This window comes from Astatotilapia calliptera, chromosome 23 (assembly GCF_964374335.1).
Source record: "Astatotilapia calliptera chromosome 23, fAstCal68.1, whole genome shotgun sequence".
NCBI classification, from domain to species: Eukaryota; Metazoa; Chordata; class Actinopteri; order Cichliformes; family Cichlidae; genus Astatotilapia; species Astatotilapia calliptera.
The window spans coordinates 43,385,813-43,407,177 of record NC_137443.1 but is presented as its reverse complement, the minus strand read 5'-3'; the positions used below and the strand labels follow the sequence as shown (position 1 = coordinate 43,407,177).

General features: G+C 41.8%; 1 protein-coding gene across 1 annotated transcript in view; it reads right to left on the bottom strand.

Annotated features, from left to right (window-relative positions):
* The window catches only part of LOC113017716 (NACHT, LRR and PYD domains-containing protein 12-like), a 1,242,929-nt gene that overhangs the window by 917,038 nt on the left and 304,526 nt on the right, over positions 1–21,365 (bottom strand). Inside the window, exon 10 of the mRNA XM_080296777.1 lies at positions 19,436–19,612. Within this exon, the coding sequence (XP_080152903.1) occupies positions 19,436–19,612 (177 nt within the window). The remainder of the gene's footprint in view (positions 1–19,435; positions 19,613–21,365) is intronic.

Here is a 21,365-nt window from a genome sequence, read left to right as displayed (position 1 = left end):
AGTGTGTTTTTTGCATACAGGTATAACTAAATAACTTTAATGTTTTATTTTTTAAAACTTGAGTATGAACTTATACAAAATAAAGAAAGATATTAAAAAAATTGTTTTATTGATTATAAAAATACGCTGTATCGGATTCATATCGATACTGGACACAAAAAAGTGGTATCGTGCGTTCTCTAGTCCATACAGGAGAGAACCAGAAACTAAAGAAACTAAATTGCGTGTTTACCTTTATGTTGACATCAGTGTCTGTTTTTTTTATTATTATTATTTCAGCATTTCAGCATCTCAAAATATTTTTTAGATAAAAGCAGTCAAAATATTTTTTTTAACAGATGAATCATTAAAGGATGGCAATTTCTAAAATGGTAACCAAAAGACCCGTGTGTTTTCTCTTTTGAATAATAATAATTATTGCTCATTAATAAGAAAACTATTTCTAATCCAATTCAATTTTCGAACAATCAATAAAATACTTTATGACTAAAATGATGAATAACTGCAGCCCTAGAATAAACACATTTTAGAGAAACTTGTGATTTTTGAGATGATGCAGGTTTAATTTGATAGTTTTTCCCCTTTGGTAACTTTGCTGTCCTCGCCCTGAGTTCCTTAGTTTCACCAGCTAGACAGCGAGATAACGATGCTCCAATAACCAGACTTATTTTCCTTTCTGCGCTGATTTATTGAAGAATGGCCTCTGACCATTGCCTTCTCTTTGACCATCATAAAACTGAAAGTACAAAATACTGTATTAGCTAACTAACATTGTAAACTAGCTTGTTACACTCTTACTGCAAGCTAACAGTAGATTACAGCTCAGTATTCAATACCATCGTTCCCTCGAAGCTGGACAGGAAACTGCAGGATCTAGGACTGAGCAGCTCCCTCTGCAGCTGGATCCTTAACTTCCTGTCTGATAGACGCCAAGTAGTCAGACTGGGCAGCATCACCTCATCCCCCATCACACTGAACACTGGTGCACCACAGGGGTGTGTACTGAGCCCTCTCCTGTACTCACTCTACACCTACGACTGCACAGCCACTAACAGCTCCAACATCATTGTGAAGTTTGCGGATGACACTACAGTGGTGGGTCTTATCACCAACAGTGATGAGACGGCTTACAGGGAGGAGGTCAGCGCCCTGACCCACTGGTGTCAAGACAACCATCTCACCCTCAACGTCGCAAAGACAAAGGAGTTGATAGTGGACTTCCGGAGGTGCAGAGAAGTACACACCCCCATCACCATCAACGGCGCTGCTGTGGAGAGTGAGTAGCTTCCTTGGTGTACATCTGGCTGAGGATCTTACGTGGTCAGGACACATAAACAAAACAGTGAAGAAGGCGCAGCAGCGCCTCTTCTTTCTCAGGAGACTGAAAAGATTTGGCATGAGCCCCCGTATCCTCAGGACCTTCTATCACTGTGCCATTGAGGGCATCCTCACTGGATGCATCACCACCTGGTACGGCAACAGCACCGCTTACAACCGCAAAGCTCTCCAGCGAGTAGTGCGGTGTTCTGAACGGATAATTGGAGGTGAGCTTCCCTCCCTCCAAGACATCTACAGGAAGCGCTGCCTGAGGAAAGCGGGGAGGACCATCAAGGACTCCAGTCACCCCAGCCATCAACTGTTCAGACTACTTCCATCAGGAAGGAGGTTCTGCAGCATCCGGTCCCCAACCAGCAGACTGAGAGACAGCTTCTTCCACCAGGCCATCAGACTGCTGGACACTTCATAGACACCTCACCTTCACTACTGGAACTTCAACATTATGCACTCCACACTGTATATAAATGCCACTTGTTTTGCACATGTCCAACTACCAACCTCTGTATATTTTATTTTATTGTTTACTCTATTTAATTTGTAAAATATGTACACACACACACACGCGCGTAGAAAAACATATTTAGTATACACATCCAGTAATGCATGTACTATTATATATTGTACATATATTTATTAGTCTCAGATTTAGCCGTTCTTATATTTTGCTTGTTTTACGTTATTGTATTTTTGCACACCTCTGTTGCTTGTGAAGCTCGCAAACAAGAACTTCACTCACATGTACTGTACCAGTGTACCTGCACATGTGATGTGACAATCAAAGTGATTTGATAACAAGATAAAACTTTCAAATGTACAAATTATCGTACCATTTTTACACAAAACAAAAGAAAATAATTATTTTATCGTCACTCATACTTACAGACATATCTTGTCCAAGGCAACAACATTTTAAGGTCCATATCAGCTTAGAACGATAACTTTCCGCCATCTTTGATTTTTTCACCTTCTCATTGTTCCTTTCCCAAAGTAGTCAAACCCATATTACAAAGCAGCCACTAGAGGGAGCTCTAGGGCCGTTTGCAACCATAATATCCAGTTTACCTTATAAAAGGCAGAACAGTAACTATAGTGTTTGCAATAAATGGAGACATTTAAAAACAGAAAGCTATCATCTACTGTGATTCAAGTGTATAAACGAAACCACATAAAATGGCTTAAACTGAATATGGTCACGTTTTATTTTTTGTGTGGCCATTACTGCATTTTAATGGTGTTATAGATGCTGTCGAGGCTAAGCCTACATTTAAAGCCACTAAGCTGTTTGTTGGCAGGTTAATGCAATGTCACTGGTATGAATAAACGTATTAAACTTAGTTCAATAACTGAAACCATACTTATCTTGTCCTTTAGATTCTTTATTCCAACACAATTTAACATAACAGCGCAGCGGTCACAATCTGTTTGCTCCTTCCCAACAACAACACACCTGCTGCTAATGACCTATCTACCTTAAATAGACACACCATATGTAACACAAAAGGTGACCCCTAGTGGCATACATGAGGTACCCACACAAAAATGGCTCCTACAGATACTGAGCACAAATATGAGTACAGAGAATTTCCAGCAAGCTTTTAATACTGTCACAAAAAGGTCTAGAGGGATTTATCAGCATCATCCTGTCAAACTGGTTTTATGGTGGTTTTGATGAGAACAGATTATAGCTTGATCAAGAAGACCAACCGTCGAAGTCCTGTTGGGAAACCTTTGCACTTTTTCAAGGTGTGAGTATCATCAAGTGTAGCAGTGATGTCCTCATTGGTCGTTGACACAGTTGACAACTTGTTTGAGGGATGAAATTGTGGCGTTTTGGTCAGAAAGTTTATACTTGTAAATCAGACTGCAGAAATATTTCTGAAAATGTAGTGGTTTGTTTGTTTGTGGTTTGTTTGTTTGTGGTTTGTTTGTTTGTGGTTTGTTTGTTTGTGGTTTGTTTGTTTGTGGTTTGTTTGTTCATGTTTTTTGTTTGTTTTTATTTCAAATATCTTATAACAAGATGAAACTACAATTGTAAACGCAATTTGGTTTTTTGGTTTTTTCTCAAACTTAAGTAACTGAAACCTTTCATTGAACTACAGCAGAAACAGATTGGAAATGCCAAGTTATTCTAACACTAGTGGACTTGTTAAACAAAACATTTGTTTCACTTCTTTCTCAACATGCAGCACCATTAAGAACAGTGGACCAGCATAGTTGGTCTGCATGAGCACACTTACTGCAACAGGTGTACATGCTGAAACTGGTTGCTGGCAGCTGATGTGAAGAAATGTCTGGACACATCAAAAGTTTTCTTTTTCATTTTCTTCCTCCCTTGGATAACATACACATGGCAAATAAAAACATGTAACTAGGGTGACGTGAAGTGTGTATCATCAGATTTAACTCAAATATAATGAGGCTGTCCATCTGTGAAGTAATTGTTCCTTCAAAAACCACTGTGACAACAGATTTTATTTCATTCATTTGATGGTTTTCTATTCTGTATACTGGAACTTTTTAATAGCCCCCCTGTCCACACATCCTTGACATGAGACTTTCTGCAGAGTTGCACATGATGAATGCACACAAAACTTAAAGTGTTGCTGTCATATTTTTTTGGATGTGGTTTGTTGTCATAATCAAGAACGTGTCTTATTTTTTTATTTGTTTTGTTGCTGATCGGCCATTGGACTGCTGAGCCTGCAGTGAACAGCCAGTCACTGACTCTTGATGCTAGAGCAAGGACAACTGAGCTCTCTCTCTCTCTCTCTCTCTCTCTCTCTTTTAAATAAATAATACGTTCGAGCTGTTTATGTTTTTGACTTGTTATGGACTCTGACTGGCAATGGGAGGGCTGGCGGACTCATATTATGGAGGTGGAGGGTAGACACATTTTGTGTGCAAGAGACCACATACTACAGTGGTGATTGACACAGACTTCAATGGACATTTAGGTGAAGGGAACAGAGGTTATGAGGTGTTGGGTAGGTGTGGTGTTTAGGAGAGAAATCTAGAAAGACAGATGTGGGGCAGATTTTCCAAGTGGAAATGGCCGTGGTGCACACATACTTCAAGAACAGGGAGGAACTTGTAGAAATATATGAAAGTGGAGGAAGCTGCACACAGGGCAACTAAATATTATGCAGAAGGTGAAATCAAAAAGACAGGAGACAAGGAGGTGTCAGGGAGAATGCAGCTATGCAGCATCAAATGGTAGTTTGAAGGATGAGTTTGGACATCAAGAAGAGGAAGTGAGTGAAGGCAGAGACATGCAGGAGTATAAACAGGCTCTGGGTAGTAGGGAAGACTTACCAGATGGCTGGGATAGTACAGCTTTATTGAGATAAACTGCCAAGAAGGGGTTTGACGTCTTCTCTGCACAGAAGAAAGGGAAAAAAGAAAAGTGATTTTGAAAGTATTTGAAGGAAGAGATTTACAAAGAAAAAGAAGTGTAGTTAGCGAAATGAAGAAAATAGACCAAGAAACTGGGAGGCTAGGCATGTAGCAGAAAGAGGTGACAAAGGAAAAGGCTCAGTGCCACGTATGTGAAGCTGGACCCCAAGGAAATGAGGGAATGAGACTTGCTAGGCAGAGAGTGAGTTTGAATGGATTTTCAAACCCAAAAAGAAAAAGATATATTCACATAACATAGATTGAAAGAAGCTGCAGGTGGCACAGCAGCTTTAATGTCTTCCAGACAGGAAGTTTTGGAAAGAAATATCATCATTTCCCAGATTTTACTATCTTAGTGTTCTGTAACAAAATCACTGTTGTGCGCATGGTGTTAGAGATGATGATGATTACAAACAAACTTAATGTGCTAGTCGTGCTTTTCTTGAGGGATTTGTCCTTCGACCAGTTTTCATGTCATTGGAATCATTTGTATTCACTGATTCTGGCACTTATTTCATCAAACCAAACTCCAAGTAAATACTTTCAGCTTTTTGGTTTTGTCAAACGAACTAATGTAAAGAATGCCTGGCTGTGCACTACACCACGCAGTGGGAATTTGTCTTCTCCAGTTAAATTCAGGATTAACTTGCTTTATAACACAGACCTCAAAAGTAACCGTTATAACCCCAAACACAAGAAAATGTGATCTACAGCACAGTGAGAACTGGCAACGCTTATCTGGAGGGGTCAGAGTGAATGAACTGGACACCTGTAGAAGCAGGATTTGATTTCCACTGATTTCCTTTCCGATCTGATACCAAGTAAAATTCAGGGTGGTATCGACGATACTGATCTGATACCGATACTCTGAACAAAAACTTATTTTTTTTACTCTATCTTTTATTTTATCTCAAATTATAGCGTCGTAATGATCACAGGACATCAGATTACTTGTTCTTATCACTTAATGATGCAGAATTATCATATAGAAATGAAAAACCTGAAGTTGTGGCTATTTGTTGCCTGCCTGCAGCATTAAAGGACTCCGTGAGAGACGTCTGTCTCGCCCTGGCAGCACCTCTCCCTCTCCTCCTCTTCAGTTCGCCTCAACATACGCTCGTCATATTCTGTGATGTGATTCACTCTGAGGTGTTTGACCAGGTCAGCGGTGTTACCACAACACCTCACATTCTTGCCACATGTATGGCAAACCACGTCTCAGCTGTTCGTGGAGGTAAAATACGTCTGCACATGACTCTGTTTACGCTCAGCCATTGTTGTGAGTGTGCACGCCAAGGGGCCGGACACAATGACGGGTATCGGAGGAATCGATATTTCAGTATCGATCCGCACATCACTAGTTGAGATACGTTTTAAACTGGTCCAAAAAACAAATGCATATTTTCCCGAACCACTGTTCCTTGACTAAGGTGGATAACGTGATGAGGTCAAGGAAGGGTGTGACGGAGATTTGATTGAAAAACTTGCAATTGTCGTCCGTTAAAGTTTCACGTTGGCTTTTTCATCTTGAAAGCCCTCTCTGCTCGTGTCCAACCCGTGTGAACAATCACAGATGTGAGAAATGTAAACAAACCGTCGGCAGAACGCTGATCAGGTTATTTTAAGCGCAAGAAAACAAAAACGTTGCGCTCACCGTCGGCGTCACGGACGAGGCCTGGGGGTCCGGGCCCGTCCACAAAGGTCATTGTAACACAAATCATACGATTGCTAATGAAAATGCTATAAAGCTACATCGCAGATAAGTCTCTGGAGTAACAATCAAGGCCATGTTAGTTATTTGATGAATAGTATCTGTGCCACTCATGGCGCATGACTGAGGAGGACGTTGACCTCTGCAAGTCAGGAAAGTCTGCTGCTCATTGTATAAATATGAGATTTTTCTCAAAAACCAGCCAGCCATCATCTCGGAGGCTGACTCCAAAGTACCATCTCACTTCAAACTTGCAAAACAAGTCGAGTCGATGCGAGCGCACTGCTTGTTTCTAGTTAGTCTTTAAGGATGACAGCATTAGTCTGCTCCTTTGTATGAAATAAAGTGAGTCGAGTCCATGTGGTCTGGCACCCACCCACATTTCTCTGCTAGTGATCCATGAGGACTCCACCTTGTTGCCAGTTCTCTTGTGTGGAAGCTTCAGGAAATGACAGCTTCACTCTGACGTGTGTGAGCTGTGTGAGGTCTGTGGTTAGAAGTTTACAGTGTTTGCTCTTTGTGTCGTCTGTAATATGCTCTATGGCTTTAAAAAAATGGCCACATGTTTCTGTAGCTGAATTTGTCCATCTCTGACCTTCTGAGACTGTATTTTCAAACAGGGACGTTCTGACTTTTCTTCACCTTGTACTTCATTCTGCAAATGTTTTATACTCTATTAGAGTTATTACATTATTCTGTTATGCTATAAAATCAACCCCCATATAAGATCGTACTTAAGAAATACATTTAAAAACCTTCCTGTGCAAATAACCCAAGTTATCTAGAAGAAATAAAAACTGCACCGCAAACCAAACTCAGCTGTTCGACCTGTTGAGCTCGGGAAACTAACTGGTGTTTCATTTTAGTGAGTGCTTTGTTAGATTCCTTCATTTGAACCAAATGAAGTTGATTAAAGTTGATGCACTGATGTGTTTGAAGTGTTTTGTTAGTTGCGATGGATCTCCTGCTGTCTTTTTTCCTCATTATTAAAAGAGGATTTCTTTGAATTTCAAACATCCATTTCCTGTTTATCTGGTCCCGGGTCACAGGTGCAGCAGTCTAAGCAGAGAATCCCAGACCTCCCTAAACAACCACTTCCTCCAGCATATCCAGGACAATACTGAGGCATTCCCAGGCCTGCTGAGAGATATAACCTCTCTAGTGTGTCCTGGGTCTGCCCTGGAGACTCCTCCTCATGGGACAGGCCCCAAACACCTCACCCAGGATATTTTTAATTAAAACATCACAAATAAGTCGTCAGGTCTGATGGTCACATTTGTGAGATTCAACCACCATAAAGCAGAGATCACACAGGACACACTGTGTAACCCTCAGCTCAGGTGTGTTCAGGACATTTGCTTGGAAGAAGCCGTCTGTGGATAAATCCTGCTCTCCACCTCAGCTGTCAGGTTTATCCAGAGAGCGGCCGTCCTGACTTCCAGCAGCCCCACAGTCCTCGTTTCTAATAAACTGGCATCACTGAAATGAACTGTCTGCCTCGCTGTTCAATAATCTGCTCTTTGCCAATTTCCCAGCAGAAGCTTCCACTCATATCAGCATTTTTCTGTGATTCTCACATGAACTAAACATAAAAAGCTGAAGCCAACCTCAGAGTTCCCCGTAGTGAGGAAGAGTTTCCTCTGAGCCACAGCTGAGTTTGATGCGTCCACAAAGGAAGACTGACGGGAGGACAGACTCTGGGAGAAAGGCAGATATTAAAAGATATGAATACAAAGTACGGTGCAACAAACAGGACAGCAGATTATGAAGAGCGGTTAGACCTTCATGTGTCAGTCATTGAAATGTGATCAAAGTTACCTGTTTGACATCCTGATAGAAGAAAATCAGCTTCTTGGATCCGTTTGCAGCAAAGAATTCATGGATCAGACTGAACTGGAAGAATCAGACATTAATGACTCAAAGGTTCAACTCTGAGGAAGGATCACGTCTCTGAACTTACTCTGTCATCAGAGACGATGGCGTCTTCCACCGCCGCCTCCTCCAGGCTGCCGGCGTCGGCCAGCCTGCTCATCAGGTATTTATGTCGGGCATCCAGAGCTGCCCGCCGTTCCTCCTTCACGGCTCTCGCCTGTTTGGCTACTTCTCTCCTCGCCTCATTGGACAGCAGCATCGTCCTTTTACCAGACACCTGGAGAAACATCAGCTCAGTCTACAGACGCAGAGACCAGTGAGAGCTTGGCCCAAACATCTGCAGGTTTCTGAGGACCACGTTTGACCCTGACTGGAGGCATCGATTCTGAGTGTGACTGCCTAAACTGAGCTACTGTCCCCCCTCCACTGAGACGTTGTCCTGTGATGTGTCATGGGGGGAAGTGTTCCTCACGGTTGGACTCGTGAGAAGTTCAGTCAGTTTATTCAAACTTTAAAAAGACGCATTTTCAGTCTCTGGATTTCAGCAGAAACAAATGTGAACACAGCACTTTTTGATTGAGTATAAAAGGATGAAAGAGTCAGTGATTAGTAACATTGTTGCTGACTGATGCTGTTGTAGAGCTGTCTTTGGATCCTCACCTTCCTGGAAGCCTTCCCTGGATTGCTCATATATCATTAACTTGTTTGTGTTCAGTAGAATCAGGTGTTGTGGATGCAGGTCGTAGCTGTGTGAGGCCTGTACAGTCAGCGCTGTGTGAGCGCTGTGTAACGTTAGCTTAGACTTCTTTCTGTTGTTATCATCCTTCAGGTTAATGTTGTTTTCATTATGCATCACAGGAAGTGTGGGTGGCTGTTAGCCTCACAGCTCATGGAGAGTTGCTGCTGCTCTGCCTCCTTTTTGATGTTTCTGCTCTTTGTGGCTTTGTGTTACTTTGTGTCGTGTCTGAAACAAAGTGAGTCCATGTTACTAACTGTAGTCGGCTCTCTGTCTCGTGCACAGCTGACTGTTGTCTGAATGAAAGTGTTTTTGTACTTTGTGTAATCTGTTGGGTCTTTGAGCCCTTTTTAAACAGCATATGAGCCATATGTATGTGTGTATATGAAAGGTTGTTTGTAATACATCAAATTGTTGCTTATTCTAGAGCTGCTGCTGTGCCTGATTGGTCTACTCGCTCGAAACTGAAGGTTGACTTGATTCTTTTGGTTTTTTACATTTTGTCAATAAACCAACTTCTTTATGATTTGAACGGCGTCTCTGACGTGTCACAGGCCTGTCAGCTTTCTTGGTGATTGGTATAGATTTGAGCTTCATGCTCTGGCTGTTGTTGGGTTTTCCTCTTTCATATTAAAGCTTTTGTCCTACATTTGGCTCTAAAGTCTAATTCTAATCCCAGCACTGTGTCTGGGTGTGTGATGCTTGTTTTCCTGCTCTTTCTCATGAAACAGTCACAACATTCTCAGTCCAACTTTCACTCTTTGCTGCGTTTGCTGCAGCTGCAGTGAACATGGTGCCGTTTGCCTTTAAGAAAGTTGTGCACAAAGGCTTTTTCTCTAGCAGACAGCTGTGTGGCTAAAAGTCAGATCATTTTTTACCACCTCAGTCACACTGGACTGAAACAAGAGTGAAACTAGGAAGAATCAGAGTTTGTCCAGTGACTGCACTGATTTTCTTCATATTCACAAACTGATTCTAAGTAGTTGCATCAGCTAATCACCCGGACACTGAGCGTCCAACACGCTCCCTGAAGGGAAACGATTACATCCTCCAAACAATCACAATCTGTCTCTGAATGACTGGAATTATTCTCTGATTTGTCAATAACTGGAATTTATCAATGCAGACACGTTGCCAACATGATGAAGTCAGTCTGAGTCGCATCTCTTTGGCTAACTTAACTCAAGTGGTTGCCGACTATTCTGGTTCTATTCCCATATAACAGCAGGGTTGCTGAGCACCTCTGTCACTCTGCACTTATGTTCCCAGTTCTCTTTTGTGGAGGAATTTTCCAGGAATTCCTGGGACCAGCTTTCCATGAGAGACCCGATCAGGAGCGACTGTCCTGGACACTCCCAGCATCACAGGGACTCACAAACCCGTCTACCACAGTGAGAAGACTGATGGTCACAGGCCCACATGTAGCTTTAGATCACACGTGTGCACTTCCTGTGGTCACTGCTGTAACTCTAGACTCACCGAGGGGCCAGTGGTTGGTGAGGCAGCAGCAGCTGAAGTCATGTGACTAATGGCTCTCAGCTTCTGTCCTCCTATTCGCCGGTGTCCTTCACCTGTCACACCTGGTCAAGAAAGAGTGAGAATGTTCAGAGCTTTAATGGAAAAGAATATTATTACATATAAAAGGCCTCTAACAAGTATTGTAGTGTTAATCAGGATGAAGTCCATCATGAACACTTCAGAGTGCTTCAGACAGTCGGTGTTTCATCCACAGAGCCTCCAGTCTGCATATCAAAGTATCCTGAGGAATGACAGTGAACCCCGAGTTCCCCTCATTACATTCATGTGTGTGACTGTGAGGAAAAGGTGATTGTATGAACGTGTGTGAGCGAGTGAATGAGGCTTGTATCAGAGTGGAGATAATGTCAGCGGCACAAGCTGGACGCTGCAGGTGTCACATGTGAATCTGTGCATCAGTGTCTGCACCTTTGTGGAGGTGAAGCTCAGGAGGTTTGGATTTGTTCAAAGCTCTGTCTGCTCCATCTTTCTTTCCCTCAGGCCTCTCCAGATCAGGAAGGAGGTCCTGTTCTCCTTCTCCCTCCTGGATTTCTGGATCCAGGGAAGGATCAAAGTCTCTCAGCCCAGCATCAGAGCTTCTGGCTGGGGGAGGACTGGAAGTTTCAGCTGGAGGCTGAGAGCCTGGATCTGCCATCTGAGTCACAATTCAAATATTCTCAGTAATCTCAAAAAGCAACAGAAAGGTGCCATTTTCATGAGCAGTGGGTTATCCAGCAGTTTGATTCATGTCAGCAGCATTTAGTTTGTAACTGCTGACTCACCTCTGGCTGTGTCCTGCTCTCAGGGTCACAGTGGACACTGTACCTTTGACCGAAGCTGCAAAGACAGTCAGCAGGGGTCTGGATGCATTCAGCACCACGTCCTTGTTGGGCAGACACCTTCAGTGACAGGACAGACAGTCCAAAGTAAGGAGACGTGGGACACAGTGAAGACACAGAAACAGAAACCAGAACTATAATCACAAAACAAACTCAGAAACATAAAGAGTGAATCAGCTGATTCAGTGTTTGTGACAAAAACATGGATCCTGGTTAATAACTTTTATTTGTTTGTTTCTGTATTATTTTGTGTATCGTTCTTATGAGCTGTTGTTTTGTCAGTGAAATATTATTTCATTGTTTTAAGCTTTTTGTTGACTTTGAAGTGCTTAAGTTGATATTTTTGAACATTTAATTTGTTCGATTATTGTCGAGTCGATAAAACTGTCAAACGCACAGCTGCTTCCAGCACGGCCGGAGGAGAGGTGGCCGAGCAGACGCACAACACACACAGCTCACAGGTTTGCATTTCTAGATATTGCAGATGTTGCAGAAATTGAGAGTAAAGAACTCAGAGATCCAGCGCTGTCTCCTGCCCCTTATTTATACACCACAACACAACGACAGGCGTAACTCACACAAACGGGTAACATGAGGCTCAGATGCTTTGGACGTGTTCACATATACTGGACACAGAATGATGAAGATGGAGCTGCAGGAAGGAGGAAAAGAGGAAAAACACAGAAAAGATTCACAGATGTGGTGAAAAAGGACACGACAGCTTCTGTTTGTTAGTTTGGTTTTTCTTTATTTGGTAAAGATTCAGAAATAAAGAGAAGATCACATGTTTGAATATTATATTAACGTTCTGTAATTACAACAAGTTGTAAAATCTTTCCAGAGTGAGACAGAGACTGTGCAGAGACTGTAGAAGGACAGAGCAGCAGCAGAGCAGTCCAGATACACTGATGATCCTCTGTCAGATCCAGAGGGACACACAGGGCTGATGCTGGACTCTACATTGTGTCTGACAGTGGAGCTGTTCTCAGAGCAGTTCACTCTGCAGCACTGACAGTCATCTGCACTTCATTCCTCTGTCAGTCACTGCTGGATGAAGCTCTCCTCTCCACCTCCCAGTAACATGGCCCAGTCAGAGCGTCTCTACACACAAGCTGCTGCTGCTTCAACCTCTCTGGATCATCAGGACACAGCTGCTCCTCTCTCTTTTTTTTTCTTTTCTTTTTTTTTTTTTCATTCTTTATTTCTACAATATTACTTCACAAAGGTGATTACAAGCATTAATTTACACAGTTTACAAGAGAAAAACAAAACAGAACGAGAAGGGAGAAAGAAAGAGAGGAAAAAAAAAAAATAATAATAATAATAAAAGGGGAAAAATTATATATTTATATAAATAAAAAAAAATAAAATAAAAAAAACTCCGTCGGGAGTGAACAATTGACTAGATTGGTGGTTTCAAGCTTTAAAAAGAAAATTCGGTTTATGGATATTGACGTATTGGATCCACTTATCCCGACACAAATGAAACCAGGTCATCCTGTCATTAACATGAGCTGTTACTTCCTCCATCCTATATATCTCTAACGTAATTTCCCACCATAATGACAAGGTCGGTATGTCTTGCGAGGACCATTTCTTTGTTATACATTTCTTACTTGCAACCAATAAAGCTCTTAACAGACATATGTCATTTTTGGACCAGTTCTGCGGTATACAGCCAAAAAAAAATTGTCTTCATATCCTGAGGGAATGTACAGTTAAAAATGCCTTGTAATATAACATGAATGTCTTTCCAGTAAGTCCGTAGCACAGGACAGTCCCACATAATATGGGTATGATGTGCTCGTTGGTATCCACAATTTCTCCAGCACACGGGAGGATTCCCATCATAGTGAGCCTTTTGACACGGAGTGATAAAGAACCTTATCAGAGTTTTCCATCCGAACTCCCTCCAGCTTTTGGTACTCCTCCATTGCCATTCCCACATCTGAGTCCATTCATCCCTAGAAATACGCATCCCTCCCTCCTTTTCCCATAACATCTTCACATAATCAGTTGAGTGTGGAAGCTTATTTATAAGAAAATTATACCAAAAAGAAATGAGTCTTGTATCAACATCCCCACTGTACGCCTGTCTAAATAAAGTTACCAGTTCCACATTAGTGTTTGACATCAGACCGATTGTTGTCTTTATATAGTGTCTTATTTGCAAGTATCGATAAAAATCCTGTTTTACTAGATTGTGTCTCCGTTTCAGCGTGTCAAAACTAATAAGATTCCCATCCTTTATCAAACTATCAAATGTAGATAACCCTTTAGCCGGCCAACTTTTGAAACTTGAGTCCAATTTATTTGGGGCAAAGTCAGAATCATATGCATACCATTTGAATAAAGCCAAATCCTGTTCAAGTTTGAATTCTTTCACTACTTTTCTCCATATATTAAGTGTGCACGACACCCAGGGATTGTGAACCTTGTCAATATATTTTCGAATATTCGAATCCATCAGGACAGCTTGTATTGGGGAGGAAAACATATTCTCCTCTATAGTCTTCCAGTGTACTTGGTAGCTTGTATCACACCAATTAACCACCGTCTTCAACTGAACAGCCCGATAATAATTTTTTAGTAACCCCCATCCTCCCACCTTCTTATGTAATTGTAAAGTTTTAAAACAAACCCTTGGCCGCTTCCCCCCCCATATAAACCGCGTTATTATTTTATCCCATTCATTGAAACGACTGGGGTCAATGGATATTGGTAGTGTTTGGAATAAATATAATATTCTTGGCAAAATGTTCATTTTAATAGATTCAACTTGTGAGTGTAAAGAAAGAAAGGGGATCATGTTCCATCGCCTAATATCACCCACTATTCTCCTTTGTAGAGAACCAAAATTCTCCTCAGATAGTTTAGTTAAATCCTTGGGAATAACAACTCCTAGATATTTCAATGATTGTGCTTGCCAATTCATTGGATATTGAACAACCATGTGAGCTGGGGGGTTGTAGTTATAACTGAGAATTTGAGTTTTAGACATATTAATTTTATATCCAGAGAGTTTCCCAAATTTTTGACACAGATTCATCAGCGAAGGCAAGGAGTTAGTGGGCTGATCTAAGTAGATCAATATGTCGTCCGCATAACAAGCGAGCTTGTGTTCCTGTCCTGCAATAGTGATCCCCTTAATGTCTTTATTTTGTCTAATTGATTGTGCCAAGGGTTCTAAGTACAATGCAAACAGGAGCGGGGACCAAGCACAGCCTTGTTTATTTCCTCTCTGCAAAACAAAGCTATTTGAGAGAGAACCATTAACTTTAATTCTTGCGGTGGGGTTAGTGTATAATGCCCTCACTGTATCAACAATTCCCTTATGTAAGCCGAATTTATCCAAGACTTTATATAAAAAGTCCCAATTTACCGAATCAAAGGCTTTTTCTGCATCAAAACTCATAAGCATGGCTGTACTCTTAGATGTCTGTATCTGATGTATTACATGAAGAGTTCTACGTATATTATCCTGAGTCTGTCGTCGTCTTATAAACCCCGTTTGATCATTGCTGATCAAGTCAGGTAAAAATTCTTCCATTCTCCTGGCCATTATCGAGGTAAACAATCTATAATCTATGTTAAGGACAGAAATAGGTCTATATGAGCCACACTCCATTTTGTCTTTCCCTTCTTTCGGAATAGCCGAAATAATTGCCTCCTTCCAACTCGGTGGAATTTGCGCTGTTTTTAACACCCAGTTAAAAGTAGTAAGTAGTGTAGGGATCAAGTCCTGTTTGAATTCCCGATACCACTCCGCGGTGTAACCATCGGAGCCTGGTGACTTATTTGATTTCAGCCTATTGATGGCATTCATAAGTTCAGCTTCCGTCACATCGTTTTATTTTGTTCCTCGTTAAAGCTTGGTAGGCATAAAGGGTTCAGGAAATTGTCCATTTCGTGTTCAGCCCCCCCTGGGACTCCCGCATATAATGTTTTATAGAATGATTCAAAGGCGTTCTGTATCTTGCAAGGATGAGTCATTATATTCCCCGTCTCTGGGTGTTTGATTTTAGTTACAGTATTCTCCGCTATCTTCTTCTTAAGTTTCCATGCTAAAATTTTCATTGATTGCGATCCTCCATCATAATGTTTCTGTTTCAAATATAACAATTTTCTCTTTATCGTTTGTATACTCTGCGTATTTATTTCATTTCTAATCATTGTTAATTTCTGCAAGGTGCCCACTGAAGGCTTATGTTTGTGCTCACTTTCTAATTGTTTTTGAATCGCTTGTAAATCTTCCATTTTTTTCTCTCTTGCTTTTTTTTGGAAGGAGGCAAATGCTATAATCTTCCCCCTCATAACAGCTTTTAATGCATCCCATAGTATCGGGGGTAAAACCTCCCCATTATCATTAATTTCAAGGTAGTCTTTGAGCTCTGCCTTTATCACTTTCCTAAATTCCACATCTTTAAGCAGGGATGGATTCAATCTCCAAATTGAAATTGTGGGGTGTACAGCGGTGCGTGATCACTTATATCTATCAAGCCCATCTCGCATGTTAAGATTTTATCCCTATCTCTTCCAAACATTAAAAAATAATCTATCCTCGTGTAGAGTGAGTGTGGGGCTGAAAAATGAGAGTAATCCCTCCTTGTAGGAAAGCGATTTCTCCATACATCAATTAAACCCACCTCATCGAACAGTGCTGAGATTCTTTTATATAATATACTCGATCCCGGCTTCTTTCTTTTAGAGCTGTCTAGATCCGGCTGTAGGCGTATATTCAGATCACCGCCGCAAATTAAAGGGCCTTGCTGCTCCTCTCTCAGCACACACACCGTCCTGTTTACCATCATCAGCTCCACCTGCAGAGAGAAGGAGGAAGAGCAGAGGAGATAAACGAGTGTTTCCAGAGACTCTTCATCAGCTGTCAGTCAGTGATGCAGCACATCCAGTATAAAGAGCAGCAGGGACGTCAGTGCTGGGACTGTACTAGGACTCATTGTTGCTTCACTTTTTCTAATCTTTGGATTTTTATTGAAGTTGCTGAAAATGTTTTTCCCTCCTAGTTTGAGTTTGGACTTTCATTCATTAGAAGAACCTTGGTGTGTCCACTCTGAGCTCTGTAGGAACCCCAACAACAAGCCCAACAATCCAGATGGACGGTTCCAGCTGTTAACTGGAGGAATTCCATCCAAACATCTGCTCTCACTAAATTCTTCCTCACCTACAGACTGTGTTCTTCACTGCTTTAAACTTGGAAATCAATGCAGTCATTGGTCTGCGTGCTGCTTTGTTCAGAGAGCTGATTGGCTGTTGACAGTGTTTGATCAGAGCGTGTCAGCCGTTACTATGGTGACCATAAAGGTGAGAAACAGGAAGTGTTTGTGTCCAATCCTGAAGCCTGTCACCGTTCTCCTCTCACAGCTTCACTGAGAAGCTGCAGCTTTACAGGAAACACTGGATCTTTGTTTCATACTGACTGTGTTTAGTACAATACTGCTGACAGCACCACCCACTCACTCCATCACTCTACTTACACCAGAGTCTCCAGTCTGTAGTCTGGACTCTTCTTAAGATCAGACAGCTGCTTCACATCTGGATCCTTCAGGTTGTTGAAGTACAGGTCCAGCTGTCTCAGATGGGAGGGGTTGGACTTCAGCGCTGCTGCCAGATAATCACAGCTGATCTTTGACAAACCACAGTTCCTCAATCTGTATAAAGAATGAAAGATGTAAGTTTATTAGACAAAGTGCTTGAAATCATTCAGTGTTTCATCATCTGTTCAGAGCTGAAGAAGGTTCAGAATGTAGAAGTTTAGAAAATGGAAACTCCAAACAGCTGAAGCCAACAGGAAGCAGCTTCAAACAGGAAACTGTGCAGAGTTTCAGACTATATGTCCTGATGCAGCCAGTTGGATTTTGGAGATTTGAATCTCTGTTCTGTGACTAAGTCCTTGAATCATTTCTTCCAGTTGGTCCAACAAGACAGACTAAGTATTGGACATGTGTTGTGGCTCCATCAGGGGAGCTTCTAAATGTGATGTGATGGCCCCTCTGGGTCTGTCAGGTCACAGCACTGAAGAGAGCTCAAACTGGGCACACAGCTGTTCCAGTCTGGACCAAAGACTCTATACTGGGACTGAGGGACTGCTTTGACTGCACCCACTGGGACTTTTGAAAGGCTCATGTTCTCACTTAGATCATCGATTTCTACTGACATTTCTTTCTGGGAAAAATGGAGATTACTTTGGAAACAGGAAGTATTTTCCCCAATAAGCAGCCCTGGATTAGTAAATCACTCCAACATGTTCTCAGGCAGAAGAAGCTGTCTTGTTATGAGAAGAAAAAGATTGAGGCACAGAAACCTGTTGAAAGAGAGATAAAGCAGCTAAAATCAGGTGTAAAAGTAAAGCAGAGGATGAGCTGAATAAAGGACACTCAAGGCTGGCTTGGAAAGGAATGAAGTCCATGGTGGGGATGCAGAACAAGGAGCAAAGATGAATGTGATGCTGAATCAGCAGAAGACTTGGACTCATTTGATTCCAGCTTTGATATCATTGATTTCAATGAAGAGCTTTGTGATTGTAGCAAAGGGCTGGTAGCTCTGAGAGTCCCACTGATGAGGTGTTTGTGTGGAAATCTCTTAGTGGGACCAAAGAGAGAAAAAGCCCTGGTCCTGATGCTGTGGGAGGGAAATGATTGAAGTGAGGAACTGACTGGGAGATTTTCACACATTTTCCAGTCCTCCTTGGAACAACAGGAAGTTCCCAGCATATGGAAACAAAGGTTAAGTGTCCTATGGCACTCAGTGATGATGGTGCTGTGGCCCCACCACCTCCACCTCTTTGTAAAGGAACTAACTGTAATCTGAAGCTTCAAATGGAACTAAGACTTCCTCCACTAGGTGGCAGTGTCTGATGAGAAAGTGTTAGTGGAGCTGGCCTGGAGTCAGAAACAGGAAGATGCAGGATTTGGGCTGAAATGGGCAAAAGTGGTTAGCACTAGTGCCTTAGAGCAAGAAGGTTGTAGGTTGAAGCTTGTTGGTCAGCTGGGCCTTTCTGTGGAGGTTGGATGTTCTCCCACAGTCCAATGAAATGCTGCTTAGGTTCATTGGTGCTTCTACATTGGCTGTAGGTGTGGATGTGAGGGAGTGCTTCTCTGTCGCTCTCTGTTGGCCCTGTGATGGACTGCTCACCTGTGCAGGTGGACCACGCCTCTTGCCCTATGACAGCTAGGGCACAGGCTGCAGCCCTGTGAGCCTAAGCTGAATAAACAGTTAGCAAAAATGATCCATAGATGGCCTGAAATCCCCCAGTTAGCAGTTTGGTAGATAGCTATGACATGCTAATCCCATCCAGCAGCTGTATTCTACCTGTAAGCTGATCCCTGCTGAGCCAAAGCACTTTTTCATATACAAATTACAACCTTTAATAGAAACCTATTGGTCAGCATCTTATTAGCCTGCTGTTAGCTTCATTCCACAGAAAACTGAGAGAAACTAACAGAGTTGATAAAGAATAAAGAGAAATGTGCTGATTTAAAGCCTTTGAAGTGCTTCAGATGATCTCTGTCCACTTCTGTCCACTCATTCATTCATGTAAGCTTTCTAATGCAGCTTTGATCTTCACAGTCTGCTTGATGAAACTCATTCTAACCCTGAATGTCAGAGTGTTCCTCCTTCTCTTTCCCATCATTCATGCTGGCAGTGGAGGAGATTTGGATGTTGGACTGTGTTTTGGATGATGTGTGTATGTTTGTGTTGGACTGCTGTCTGTAAAGCAAACGCACATTTTGCTTTGGATTTCAGTGTCACACAGACTTTAAGGTGCAATGAAGAGTTTGAGAGTTTCACAGTGAATTTTCCAGTGGAGGATTTTTCTTCTTCTGTGAAGGTTTGAAATGTGAACATTGTTCTGCTGCAGTCAATGGACTAAACCAGAGAAGAAGAAAACAGACTTTACCATGAAGATCCTCAGTGTGGATCAGTATAATATCAGCCTGATGTCTGCAGTTTAGTGTCAGCACAACTTTCACATCATATTCATCTCAGCACAACTAAAACATGCTGACTGACCTCAGAGTTTCAAGTTTACATCCTGGACTCTCCAGGAAACCACACAGATGCTTCACTCCTGGATCCTGCAGCTTGTTGTTGAAGCTCAGGTCCAGCTCTCTCAGATGGGAGGGGTTGGACTTCAGTGCTGCTGCCAGATAATCACAGCTGATCTTTGACAAACCACAGACACTCAATCTGTATAAAGAATGAAAGATGTAAGTTTATTAGACAAAGTGCTTGAAATCATTCAGTGTTTCATCATCTGTTCAGAGCTGAAGAAGGTTCAGAATGTAGAAGTTTAGAAAATGGAAACTCCAAACAGCTGAAGCCAACAGGAAGCAGCTTCAAACAAACACAACAAGAGAAAAAACTCTGAATGTTTCACATTAAAGTTGTACATTTCTCATAAAAACAGGACAAAGACTTGAAAAAGTCGTGTTTTTCCTTCCAGGAACCACATGGCTTCACTTTTAAAGGTGAAGTGTGACAGAAATGGACATATTTGAAGTCCAACACCTTTTTCCAGTCACATTATTAAAGCAGACAAACTACAAGCTCATTTTCATTCCAACAAGTCATCTTCTGACCTGGACTAACAACACTGGTCTCTATGTGCAGCTGGCTGTGAGACCAGTGCTCAGGGAGCGTCTACAAAGTGCAACACTGAAAGAACATCACACACTCATTTGCTTCCAGCACTTTCACACAAACATCTACTGTCATTATTGTCACCAAACTCTGTGGATCCTTTATTGCAAATTCAAATGGGATCAAATGGTCAGACAAAAGAGGGTTATGAGGAAATATGATGAAATGTTGTGTATTAGCAGCAACTTATTGAATCTTTTTCCTCAGAAACCAAACAAAATGATTGACAAACATGTTTTTACAAACTCAGTGTTGGACTTGGATCAGCAGGATAAGCTGATGTTTAAAGGCATTTGAGTCTCGCTGTATGAGAGTCCAGTTCTTACTCAATATTTATGGATGATGTTCTTTCAGTGTTGCACTTTGTAGACGCTCCCTGAGCCTCACAGCCAGCTGCACATGGACCAGCTGACATTACCCAGCATTAGAGGCGGCTGTAAAAAATTCATGTTCCCATTTAAATGGTTTTAATTTGAATAAAACGATGTTGATTCATTCAATCCTGAATCGATGTTTAATATAAATGTATTTTGCCAGAATCTCAGGTTAAAGCTCACAAACTATTTCAACAAGCAGCAAACAGCTAAAACAGTAAATGAGAGCAGCTAAACACACAAAGATGGAAACACAGAGCGTGGATCGTTCACTCGACGGCACGTACACGGACACGCCGTCGGGGCTGAAAGTGGACAGCTCACAGATCCTGAAGCTGCAGGTTTCATCTGTCTCCAACCAAAACTGAGTGAAGCAGCAGCAAAAGAAGATCCAAACTCTGCTTCACGTTTGATCAATATGCTCATGAATTCTCTCTGACTTTGGCTGTTCCTGCCTGCACAGCTCTCTCTCTCTCAGTGTACTCCAAGAACAGCTTCAAACATCTGTTTCTGCATCATTCACTGTTTATTAGCCACCAGTCTGCTGTTGTGTTCAGTGCTGTCGGCCTCTGACAGTAAAGCCTCATTTCTGCTGTTCCATGGAAACTTTTTAAAATGATGACAGATTACAAACTCTCAGCTGTGTCTGTAATCAAACCTCTGTAACTTTGCTTCACTTCAGCAGCATCAGCTCATGTTCACATGTTGCTTCATGGTTTGCTTCAGTTTTTGATCGACTGCAGAATATTTTGAAGGTTATCTGCTATAAAAAGCCAGAAGAGGAAAATCTGCTTCATGTGTTTCTGTTTGATCCTCAGTGACTTTGACACAAAGGCCTCTGCTGTGATGATCACACCTCTGATCAAGTCTCACAGTGTCACAACTGATAAATGATCAGAGTTAGAATATTTCTGACTGTCTGCTGT